The 12,863-nt window shown below is 48.8% G+C and overlaps 1 protein-coding gene across 3 annotated transcripts in view; it reads left to right on the top strand.

The window, feature by feature from the left end:
* FOXK2 (forkhead box K2) overlaps window positions 1-12,863 on the top strand; it is a 65,631-nt gene that overhangs the window by 29,668 nt on the left and 23,100 nt on the right. For all 3 annotated transcript variants that reach the window (XR_009613969.3, XR_009613968.3, XM_060645050.3), the window contains exons 2-3: window positions 6,682-6,876; window positions 10,315-10,462. Coding sequence is in view for 1 of the 3 variants with exons in the window: in XM_060645050.3 (XP_060501033.1) it covers window positions 6,682-6,876; window positions 10,315-10,462 (343 nt within the window). In the remaining 2 variants the exon portion in view is untranslated. The remainder of the gene's footprint in view (window positions 1-6,681; window positions 6,877-10,314; window positions 10,463-12,863) is intronic.

The raw sequence follows: 12,863 nt of genomic DNA on the forward strand, positions 1-12,863 counted from the left end.
TGGCCGTGATACTGCCCTGGGTACCCCCAAACTGGGGTCATACTGCTTAGCCTGAGGCCCAGGACGAGGGTGAGGAGTCCATGAGAATTACGGTGAGGTGACATTTCATTAACTGTGTTAAGTGTCCCACCAAGTTGTGCTTGGAATTTGATGGGACTCTGAAATGTCATAGACTCCCACAGAAGAGAGATGATGAGGGTGTGTCCCAGAGCAGGGCTCCAGGCTGTCAGTGGTGAAGGCCCGTCCGTTGTGGACGGGTGCTTCCGTGCAACACAACCACGTGAGCAGCTGCACGAGTGAGACGGTTTCTGAACATTCTCTGTGTCTGTGCTCACCTTGTCACAGCTGTCATGGATGTCCTGAACATTGTGCACAATTGTCAGCCTGGCACAGATGGCCTAGGTCACTGAGCTTTGCACTGGACATTTTGAAAGTTACCAAAATTATTTTCCTTTTCTTTGAAATCACTTCAGACTTCATAGAAAAGCTGTAAAAATAGAACAGAGAATTTCCATTTTCCTGGAGTCCCCAAATATTAACAGTTATCACACTTTATCTCTCTCATTTTTTTCCTGAAAAAATTTTTTTTCAATATTTATTTTGAGAAACAGAGAGGGAGAGCATGATTGGGGGGAGAGGCAGAGAAGGGGGGTAGAGAGCAAGAATCCCAAGCAGGCTCTGCACTGTCAGCACGGAGCCTTACACTGGGATCATGACCTGAGCTGAAACCCAGAGTCAGATGCTTAACCGACTAAGCCACCCAGGCGCCCCTGAAAAACATTTTTTCTTTAATTGAAATGCCACTTTTTATTTTTATTTTTTTAAGTTTACTTATTTATTTTGAGGGAGGGAGGGAGAGAGAGAGAGAGAGAGAGAGAAAGAGAGAAAGAGAAAGAAAGAATGAATCCCAAGTAGGCTCCATGCTGTCAGCACAGAGCCCAGCGCGGGGCTCAATCCCACAAACAACGAGATCATGACCTGAGCCGAAATCAAGAGTCAGATGCTTAACCGACTGAGCCACCCAGGTGCGCCCCCCCCCTTTTTAATGAAAAACAAAATTTTTTTAGAGAAACTTAATTTTTTTAAACATTTTTATTTATTTTTGAGATGGAGCGAGCAGGCTCACAGTGGGGGAGGGGCAGAGAGAGAGGGAGACAGAGGATCTGAAGCAGGCTCCAGGCTCCAGGCTGTCAGCTGAGAGCCCCATGAGAGGCTCAGACTCACAAACCATGAGATCATGACCTGAGCCAAGTCAGACGCCTAACTGTGCCACCCAGGCACCCTGAAACTTAATTTTTATCAAGGTCCTTTGCATACATTTGAAACCATCAGCTGTTGTGTTGCTGCTGTAAGTTTTGATTTGTGGTTCTCAGTTCTCAGAGGTGCTCAATACATCAGGCCGATGTCCTGTGATTTGGCGTTTCTGGTTTTGTTTTTACTTAGGGATTTGTGATTCTGCTATCTGGCTTTTCTCACTGTTCATTTCTTAATCTTTCCTTTTCCTCTATTGTCATAATTGTCAGACTCTAGCAAACAAGTTCATTATTCTTTTTTCTTTTTTGAGAGAGAGTGTATGCACATGCATGAGTAGGGGAGAGGTGTGTGGGGGGAGAGAGAGAGAGAGGGAGGGAGGGAGGGAGGGAGGGAGGGAGAGAATGAATGAATCTTAAGCAGGCTCCACGTGCAGGGCTCGATCTCACAACTGTGAGATCATGACCTGAGCCAATATCAAGAGTCAGATGCTCAACCGACTGAACCACCCAGGAGCCCCCAGATTCATATTCTTACACTGAGCTTCATTACACATCTTTTAGAATGAATTAAAGTATTTTTAAAGAACACCTCAAGTGAGGTATTGTGACATAAGTGTGAGACACGGGCATTCACACCCTTGCCCTGACCGGCAGGCACTGCAGGGAAGTGGACCAGTGTGCACACATGTGATGGGCCTTCCAGCCCTGAAATTCAGGCCACTCTGTGGTGTGGAGAAGGCAGAGACCCAAAGAGGATCCCCTCACGTGGGTTTACCTTCACCTCCGTGCTGTTCTAATGTTCTGCTGCTCTTTTTAGTTTTGTGAGGCAACTAATCAAAATAATTGTGCTGTTTTTTATTTCTAGCTTGGCAGAGTCAAGTGGTGGTCATGCATCTACCCTAAAGGGGAACAAGGATTTCAGAACTAATTGAACTCTGTAGAGAACTTGAAAACGGTTTTAGTGTATTTTGCTTTGAATGTAATCTACATAGAAAAATCAGTTATCTTGGTATCGTGGGTACCGACGTAATTACAACCCAGGTCAAGAAATAAGCTATCGTTAGCACAAAAGTATAGAAGACAGCACTGTGAACCCCCTGTCACATTATTGGCATTGTGCTATTTCTGTATCTACCTACGTGGATAGCTTTTTTAATTTTAAAAAACCACTCTCTATTGAGGTATACTATTTGTACAGAAAAGCATAAGTGTCATACGTGTATAACTTGATGAATTTCCACAAACAGGAATTCACTCAGGTAACCAGAACCCAGATTAAAAAACAGAAAGTTACCAGGATGTCTGGGTGGTTTTTAAATATGTTTCCTGGTTCATACACATAGGAAGTTTGAGCTTAGATGAAAACAGAGATTTCACGATTTTCACCTGTCGAGGAGGTGGGGTCGGTGGCAGCAGTGGCCAGTGGTGGCCAGGATGGAAGTCTTGCACGCCGTTGGCCAGGGGCTAGCAGCAGGTGGCCTGACAGCACCTTGCCCTGGAGACAGCCAGGGGACAGGGAATTGGCTGTTCCCAATTCCACCTTTAATTGGATACCTTGGGACTCAGACGCAAAGGAAGAATGTCCTTGAGGGGGCGGTACCCTGCCCAGAGGTAGCACTCAGCCTCTTCTGTGTGCACAGATGCTGTGGGTGGGTGATGCTCCGGAAAAGTGTAAGCTGAGGCCCTAGCGGAGGGTATGGTCTTACTTTGGGAAAAGCGGAACTAAACACGGGAGTCGCAGATCTGCCCCGTGAGGGAGGGCAGAGCTCGCCTTTCTGGAGTTCCCGTGCTGGAATCCCGCAGGGCCGTGTTGCTTCTGCACTGCTTGGCGGCCAGGGAGGCATGTATGCTGTTGCTCTGCTTGAGGCGGGCTTTCTGGAAGTGTTCAGGGTGGCGATCGAACAAGTGGCAGGGGGGACTACAGATACTGTCTGCGGGGGAAGGAAGTGTCCATCGCTTGAAGTGGGGCAGAAGGTAGTTTGGTTTTTTTCATCTTAAGAAACATTTGAGTGTTTGACAAAAATTATCGGAATTAATCACTGAGATTCTTTAAGAGGGAGATGCTGCCATCTCTGCCCTGTGGGTGAGGAAACAGCCACAGAGGTGGCAGCTCTACAGGCCCAGAGGTCTGTGCGCCGCTTCTCGCGGCCCGGCCTTCCTGCTGACGTGGGAGTGAGGAGTTGTCTGAGGCGGGGGCTCAGGTGCTGTGCGTGGGAGAAAAAAGGAGGAAAACCTATCTTTATTTCCACACTTGTCATGTGTGTTGTGCTAAAAGTTTAGTGGCCACCGGGGTCATCATCACCTTTTCCAAGCCTAGAATTGATTCAGATCTCATACCAGCATTTGCAAGGTGTTCAGCTGTGGGCGTCTCACTTGCTTTATTCATCATGTCACCTGCTTGTTTTTATTACCTTTTCAATATATGAAACTGGGCGTTTTTTAATTCCACAGGTGTGGGCTGAGGGTCTGGTTCATATAAACCGAGAACTCTTCTAGGCTCCAGGTTATAGTAGTGAACCCAGCAGGCAAGGGCTTTGCTCTCCTGGAGCTTTGCATCCTGTTGAGGGTGACAACAAGCACTTGTGGGTGTAACCTAGAGTCACATGACCTTAGTGAAATGAAGAGCGGGACAGGGCCTTCAGGGAAGGCTCTTGGACAGGTGGGTGAGGTGTGGGAGGGAACCTCCCTGTAGGAAGCAAGGGCAGGGAGAGACAAGAGGCAGGGGTGATGAGGTCTGACTCAGAGTCGGGTAGGAGCCTCTGGGAAGTTGGGAGTGGAGGAAGGACGGGGAGGGAAGGGGTGGTCCCCAAGAGCAGGCAGGAGGAGGCTGACTTTCCCTCTGGCCTTTCCCATGCAGACCTTTGGGGTATTTTAATGGTTATTTATTTTGAGAGAGAGAGAGATTGTGCTTGAGAGCAAGGGAGGGGCAGAGAGAGAGGATCCCAGGCAGGCTCCACGTTGTCACTGAAGAGCCAGACAAGGGGCCTGATCCCACGAACTGTGAGCCAAAATCAAAAGTTGGATGCCTAACCACTGAGCCACCCAGGAGCCCCCCCTCATGGCAGTTTTGTTTTTAAGTTTATTTCTTTTAAGTGAGTGAAGGGTGGGGGGAGGGGGAGAGAGAGAGAAAGAGAAGCCTGATGCCAGGCTTGAAGTCATGAACTGTGAGATCATGACCTGAGCCAAAGTCAGACATCTGACAGAGCCACCCAGGGGCCCCCCCACCCCCCATGGCAGTTTCATTTTGCCTTGCCCTCATGGTTAGTGATGTTGAACATCTTTTCATGCTTATGTACCTTTAGCAAAGTGTTTCTGTTTTGTTTTGTTTTGCTTTAGGTTTTTTTTGCCCATTTCTTTTTTTTTTTTTTTTTTTTTTTTTAAATTTTTTTTTCAACGTTTTTTATTTATTTTTGGGACAGAGAGACACAGAGCATGAACGGGGGAGGGGCAGAGAGAGAGGGAGACACAGAATCGGAAACAGGCTCCAGGCTCTGAGCCATCAGCCCAGAGCCTGACGCGGGGCTCGAACTCACGGACCGCGAGATCGTGACCTGGCTGAAGTCGGACGCTTAACCGACTGCGCCACCCAGGCGCCCCTTTTTGCCCATTTCTTAGTGGATTGTTTTTCTTACTGTCACTTTTATATAGCCTTTATAGTCTGGATAGGGGTCCTATGTTGGATATGTGATTTGTAAAAGTTTTCTCTTAGAAGGTGATCAAGGCTAAAAAGTAGCCTTTTTAGTGCCTCAGCATGGTTTCTGGCAGAGCAGATGTTTTCAGTTCTGATGATGAGTGTGTTTTGAAGGTGAGAGCTGATGGCTTAGCAGGTAGACTGGGTGAATCCTGTTTCTGGCCTGAGCAACTGGGTGATGCCATTCACTGTCACGGGGAGCTCTGGGGAGAAGCTGGTGTCGGGTCTTATTAGAGATGACCGGTGTGGGTACAGAGGGGGGCATCAGGAAGGCAGTGGGAGATTAGGTCCAGAGGGCAGGAAATGTGGATTTTTGAATCATTTGGGAGTGTGTAGAGGGGAGAGTCATGGGCCTGCGTGAGCTTGTCCAGGCAGTGGATGCGGACAGAGAAGCCTAGAAGCTGGACCCTGAGTTTGCGGCATTGGACAGTGAGGTGGAAGGGAGGAGAGTTCAGTACGGATTGAGAAGGAGCCCTGAGAGATAGGAACAGGGAAGGTGTGGGTGCTGGGTATCAGGAAGGAGGCACTCAGGGTCTGCTCTGCCCACTGAGGCTGCAGGACTGACTGGTGTGCCACATGAGGGAAGTGAAGGGGCAGGGAATCCCGTGTCAGCGCATTCAGAGGAAGCCAGGCAGCGAGTGTCAAAACCCTGCCAAGTGGCGTCCTTTCTAACCCTCAACTAGAGTCTTGGGAAGTATTGCCTTGAAGGCATCACCAGAAGTGGGAGGGATGTGTGCCCTTCACATTCTGGATCTTTCCTTGGCAGGCACCCAGGGAGGACAGTGGTGGGCAGAGCTGACCACCAGGATGGGTTCCCCCGGGATAGACACACAGAGGTCAGCTGAGTACCATCAGCTGGATATTTGGTCATTTATATACACACAGGTCAGGTGCTATTTAACTGGGTGTGAGATCAGACACAGACTGAGTCTGTGGAGCTATTTTTAAATTTTATTCTTTAAAGATGTTTGGCTTGCATTACTTTTTTTTTTTTAAATAAATATACTTGAGATATGTCAAGGAAGTTATATTAAAGCTGAACCAGAGTATTGAATTAAAAGCCTTTTCCCCCAAAATTTAATATCTCTGGCTCTTGTTTGCTCAGTGATAAAGGTGATGGGATTTTTCAAAAGGAATACTTTCTTAATTAAGAAACAGCCACAAAATTGCATTGCTTAATGATCCAGCTATATTTATGTATTTATTTTATAAGTAATAATGCAGATTAAGTCACATTTGAATTTTTTCCTTCTATTTGGATGGTCTAAACAACGTATTTGTTAGGGCATCTGGGTGGCTCAGTTGGTTCAGCGTCTGACTTCAGCTCAGGTCATGATGTTGCAGTTCGTGGGTTCAAGCCCCGCACTGGGCTCTCTGCTGTCAGCGCAGAGCTTGCTTGCGATTCTGTTTCCCTCTCTCTTTGCCCCTCCCCCACTCACATGCACTCTCGTTCTCTCTCTCAAAAATAAATACACATAAAAAAATTTTTAAAAAAGAACGTATTTGTTTACTAGTGTTTTAAAGTCATGAAATGCCTTTTTGTGGCTTCATTAAGTGGTTTATGACACGCAGGGTGAGGTTGAAGTGGAGTTTCTCAGTGGCTTCTTCACCGCAAGATGAGGCTCCAGTGCGTTTGGGGACACTTGGGCTCTTTGTCTTGCTTTAGGTGGGACACCGTGTCCTCTGGTCTGGCAGACAGGTGCTGACAGTTGGCTTTTTTTTTTTTTTTTTTTTCAGGTGCACGTTTAGGTTCCCAAGCACAAACATCAAGATCACGTTCACTGCCCTGTCCAGTGAGAAGAGGGAGAAGCAGGAGGCTCCTGAGTCCCCAGTGAAGCCCGTGCAGGCCCACATCTCGCCCCTGACCATCAACATTCCAGACACCATGGCCCACCTCATCAGCCCCCTTCCCTCCCCCACAGGAACCATCAGGTACAGCAGCCCATGTGGTGGGCACGGGTCACAGAGGGCCGGGTTGGGGGCGCACGCATGCTGAGATGTACGTGACCACGTCCCGATTCCGTTCTTACCTCCTGCCTTGGGACTTGCAGAAGCCGTCATAAGTCATAGTCATGGGCAGGAGCGCACAGCAGCCAGCACCCGCTCCTTCCCCAGGTGGACCCTTCACCTTCCATTCAGTTTCTGAACACCCTTTGCTCTCAGGTTCCTGCATATGAAACACAGTCCCCGAACGTTCCTGACTTTTTCACTTATACTCTCTGTATTTGAGTGTAAGTCGAGAGAATTGTGATTTGCCACGTTGGTCTAAACTCTGAGCTGTTTTCCTTTGCATTTTGAGTTCTTTTAGTTTGCTGCAACTTCATGTACATTCTGAGGATTTGTAGTTTGGATTGATGAGTTTGACTGCAGTGAAGCAACAAACTTGTGTCTGTCATGATGTCCTAAGAGAGACTGGGTGCTTCAGGAAGTGGAGGTCAGCGGCTTTGGGGCACACTCTTGGTGCAGAACCCGGAACCCAGAGCACAGTGGTCAGCTCACGCTGAGCTCTCAGAGGACAGCAGCTGAGGGTCAGGTCGAGGACGGCCACGGGACCCTGCAGATGTGCGTGCTTAGAGCAGGCGAGGTCGCCTCGTGGGCTTGAAGTGCGGCTCTGCTGTGATGTTGCAGGGCTCAGCTGCGCTGGTCTCCTCGGACTCTGTTGGTGCTTAGAAGAGGGGGTGGTGTGTATTTGGGTGTCCTCTTAGCTGGGAGCGATGTTGGGTGTGGAACAAATGCCTGTACTACTCTAAGGAGTCAGGCTCCTGCTGATGAGCTCTGTCCCAGCTGGCGCTGCGTGTGGCAGAGCCCGGGAGGGCACACGGGAAACTCGTGTCCGACCTCTCAGTCAGACACTTCCGTTTCTTACCTTAAAAACGAGCATCAGCAGTGGGACTTCCAGAAGGATCTGTGTTGTGTTTATTGGTAAGTGGAGGGAGCGGCGAGTGGACTGGCTGCGGCTGCTGCCGCTCCGGCTCCGGCTCCGGCTCCGGCTCCGGCTCCGGCTCCGGCTCCGGCTCCGGCTCCGGGCTCGGCCTCGGCCTCCTGTGTAGCCGCTGCTGTTGGCGTCAGGCCCCTCCCTCTTCTGCCTCCTGCGGCTGCGCTGCTGAGGAAGCTGCCTTTGTCTCTCCCACTTGGTTGAATTTGTCTGCATGTGACTCCATGGACCAAATAGCCATTATGTCAGCGGAGAGCAACCACGTGGCCGGATTTCTGTTCGGAATTCACAGAGGAAGAGGAGAAAGCCGTTTGCCCACGTGGGATAACAACCCACCGTGGGAGCCGCAGCCTTGGAGACGGGCGCACTGACGCGCTAGACGGTGGCGTGGGCACTCGGGGAAGGGGACTGTGGTCGGAGAAAAGCTCCTGACCCAGCCGCTCCTCACCTTCTCCGTCTTCATCCTGGTTTCCTTGCTCGTCCCTCCCCATGGCCGGTGCTGACCAACATAGCGCCCTTGCTGGGCGAGACAGCAGGGTGGGAGCCCAACTGTGGATGGTTTATGTGTGATGTGTGGGGCAGACTTGCCTTTTTCTTTTTCTTTTTCTTTTTTTTTTCTTTTTCTTTTTCTTTCTTTTTTCTTTTTTCTTTTCCTTTTCCTTTTCCTCTTTTTTTTTTTTTTTTTTTTTACTGTTTGTTTATTTTGAGAGAGAGAGAGCGCATGCACACGTGTGTGCAAACAAGGGAAAGGGAGAGAACCCCAAGTAGGCTCCACGCTGTGTGGAGCCTGATGCGGGGCTTGAACCCGTGAACTGTGAGATTGCACCTTGAGCCGAAGTCAAGAGCCAGACAGACGCTCAACTGACTGAACTGCCCAGGTGCCCCCGGACTTGCCTCCTCTAAACCCAGCATCCACCCCATACGGCCTCTCACCTTCCCCACGTCAGCACTTGTTAAGTGCTAGCTGTTTTTCAGCATCGTGAGGCTTAAAGTCCTTTAGTGCAGGCCTGATGTTTTTCCCGGTGCTTTAAGAGCCGTTTGTGGCCTCAGCAGACACCTGTCCAGTGAGTGCGCGTGTAGGGACTCATTGTGCGTGCTCACGGTAGAGAGCCCAGTAGTGCTGCAGGGGACGCTGGCCCGGAGCGCATCACCCCCTCCCCTTCCTTCTGCTCCACGTTCAGTTCCGGGTTTTGGAGGTAACTACTGTTGCTTATGTATTTTTTCCAGAAATTTTCTATATATTTGCAGTGCTTGTCTTTTTTCCCCCAAATGCCACTCATCCCTAACCACACACTCTGGGTGTAACTTGATCAGTTTCTCAGCCCGTCCTGTTTTTGGTGTCCTTGCACTGCGGCAGCTCATTCTTTGTAAAGTACGGGCATGCGTGGAACCGGGGCAGGAGCTCCAATGTGCAGCTTGGTGAATGACCACAGTCGAGTGGGAATGGCCTCTCGTCATTACACAGATGAGGAAGCAGCACCCCAGCCCTGCCGTGTGAAAAAAAGGCACCCGTGTTTAAACATGGGTTCCTGAGGTGCCTGGCTGGCTCAGGTGGTAGACTGTGTAACTCTTGATCTTGGATTTGTGAGTTCGAGCCCCGTGTTGGGGCTAGAGTTAACTTCAAATATAAATGAAGAGGCGCCTGAATGGCTCGGTTGAGTGTCCCAACTTCAGCTCGGGTCATGATCCCGCAGTTCATGGGTTTGAGCTCCTTATTGGGCTCTGTGCTGATAGCCAGGAGCCTGGAGCCTGCTTCCGATTCTGTGTCTCCCTCTCTCTGCCCCTCTCCTGCCACGCTCTCTCAAAACTAAATAAATGTTTAAATTTTTTTTTTAATAATAAAAAATAAAATAAGTAAATAATTTTTTTTAATGGGTTCCTGTGTTTGGGGGGTGCTGTGTCCCAACTGACCTGACGCATGTGCTCCGGGGCCTGGTGCCATCTGCAGCTGTGTCCATGGCCTCATCCTCTTTCTGTGTCCCCTGTTCTTGGCCCGGCTGCCTTTCTCTTTCTCTGGATTGTCCCTGACCTTTCTGGTGTAGCTGGAGGCCATGTCCTAGGTGGGAAGGGAGTGAGCAGAGCCTGTGCTCTGTGTCCCTTTGGGAGCCATTACATACGCCTCCGTGTCCTTGGTAAGTTCCAGAACCATCCTGAGCCTCCGTTTCCTTGTTGGTGAAACAGGTGGACCACCATCTCCTTTGATAGTTTGTTTTGTGATTATGGAAGAGAACACATGTGGAAGCAGATATCTGATTTCCACGTTTCCTGGAGTGATCTTAAATTTCATGGAGAATTTAGTGAGTCCATTTTCCATAGAAAATGCTGATATTCTAATTTTTAAGTTTGTTTTCATTGAAATCAGAACGAATCTTTGAAGCACGGTGTGATGTATGTTCTGTATTAGGCTGATCGCAGCCACTTTTTCCCACCCACAGTGCTGCAAACTCCTGCCCATCCAGCCCCCGGGGAGCAGGGTCTTCGGGGTACAAAATGGGCCGTGTGATACCAGCTGACCTCAATTTAATGGCCGACAACTCCCAGCCAGAAAATGAAAAGGAAGCTTCTGGTGGAGACAGCCCAAAGGTAAATGTTTTATAGCCTTGAAACAGAACCCGGGGCCGTCACGTGACCAGCTGTCCTCCCTTTGCTGTCTGCATGTCTAGTAATGTTGCTACCAGGGCCTGGTGTGGATCCAAGTTGGTTGTGGGGTCCCTTCCTGTTGAGTAGGGTCTTGGGGTTGGGGTCTTAGAATAAATGAATTATTTTGGTCATTCACCACTGGGTGCTCCCCAGTGTCAGCTATGGGCCCAGGTGCTGAGATCTGAACCAGTGGAGGACAAGAGAATCGCTTGGTCCTCACGCGGTGATAAGCACTGTGTCCCAGTCCTGCTGTCCCAGATGCTGAAGGTTGCACATGCACTCGTGTCTGAATGTACGCGTGCACACATGTGCACGGGAACACACCCTTTTGGGACAGTGGTTGTTGAACACGCTGTGACCCTGCGTATCCCTGCATGTTTTTGTTCTTTGACCCAGTAATGCCCCTTCTAGGATTTTGTCTAAAAGGAAATGGCAAAAATCTCAAACAAAAATTTATATAACACAGAAAATTGAAAGCAGCCTGAATGCCCCCAAGAGTGATCAAGCAAGGAAATATTATGCAGCATAGTCACTGATATGGAAGTATTGTTGGTATAATGCTCGGTGAAAAAGAATAAAGCAATGCGTAGTATTAGTTACATCTGTATAAAATGTGACGCATTTGTGCAGTAGCACACAGCACAGTCATGGAGGAGATGGCCGTAGTGGTGCACCACCTGTCTGCTGTGGCTAGGAGCCTTGCACACGGGGCATGCCGGGCAAGGGAGGGAGGCTCAGAGGGGCACCATCAGTGGGGTTCCATGTTGATACAGTTGCCTGTTTAAAATCAGGCAAAACTAAATTGTTTCAATGTGCGTTCTTAGATGCTAAAACGTTGACGGCAAGATTGTCATTACGACAAAATGTCAGAGGTAATGGCAGCTTCTCTGGGGGTAGAGGCTGCAGGCCCAGGGGGCATATGGAAGCTTCTGGGATGTGGGCTGTGTTCTCTCTTGACCTAGTGTTGGTTGTCCTAATGTTCACATCACAGAAATTTGTTTTCAGCTGATGAGGATGTATTATAGGCTTTGCTATCTGTGTTACATTTTTCAATAAAAAAAAAGTTTTTAGCAATGTGTAGAAAAAAGGTAACCAGGAGACACAGCCAGCGGCACAAGCACAACGAGGAAGGCTTTGTGTTCTGAACCTGCTGCCTAGAGTAGTCTCCAGCTCCACCAGTTCGCCTGGCCCTTTCCAGAGTCTGTCCGCTCAGGGTAGTTGGGGCAGAGCCCAGCTGAAGTGTTCAGGAAATACTAGCTGTTTACGAGTGCGGTCAGTGTCTCTGCATAGAACATGTGCCCCCCACCGCTGTCAGGACTGATCATGGGCTGGGCAGCTGAGGCCCACGCTCCTTTCTTTGGCACGTCTACCTTCCTTCCTGTCTGTCCGTCCTCTGCTTGTCTTCTTTTCGTCCATTTGTGTTTATCCCTAAGCAAGGTCTCAGTTGCTTCTTTTTAAACCTCATATAATGAGTATCATCTTGACTCTGACCGTGGTTTAAGGTGTGTTGTCCTGGACTTTACTGAGGTCAGGCGGCTCTTTTCTTTTCCTTATGTTTTTTGTTTTTGCCATTGGAGTTTCTCTTTATGTGGTTTTAATATTCTTTTTTACACTGCTTGTGCATTTTTCCATTTGTTTCTTCTAAATTTTCCAAATGCTTCTCAGTCAATTTATGTTACTTTCATAGTAAGGAAAACTAAGCATTTTCACAGGAACACTTAAAAGCACAAACAATCCTAGGGGCACTTGGGTGGCTTGGTTGCATGTCTGACTTTGGCTCTGGTCTTGATCTCACAGTTCGTGGGTTCAAGCCCCACGTTGGGCTCTGTGCTGACAGCTTAGAGCCTGGAGCCTGCTTTGGGTTCTGTGTCTCCTTCTCTCTCTGCCTCTCCCCTACTCACACTCTTCTCTCTGTCTCTCAAAAATAAACATTAAAAAAAAAAAAAAAAAAAAAGAGGGGCGCTTGGGTGGCCTAGTAGTTAAGCATGTGATTTTGGCTCCAGTCATGATCTCACAGTTTATGGGTTCAAGGCCTGCATCAGGTTTTCTGCTGTCAGCATAGAGCCCGCTTCAGATCCTCTGTCTCCTTCTCTTTCAGCCTTTCCCCCGCTCATTCTCTCTCTCCGTCTCAGAAATAAACATTAAAAAAATTTTTTTTATTTAAAAAAATTTTTTTTAACATAGATTTTTGAGAGACACAGCAAGATAAAGCACAAGTGGGGAGAGGCAGAGAGGGAGACACAGAATCCGAAGCGGGATCCAGGCTCCCAGCTGTCAGCACAGAGCCCAACGTGGGGCTCAAACCCATGGACAATGAGATCACGACCTGAGCCGAAGTTGGACA

This window comes from Panthera onca, chromosome E1, assembly GCF_046562875.1.
Source record: "Panthera onca isolate mPanOnc1 chromosome E1, mPanOnc1 haplotype 2, whole genome shotgun sequence".
NCBI lineage: Eukaryota > Metazoa > Chordata > Mammalia > Carnivora > Felidae > Panthera > Panthera onca.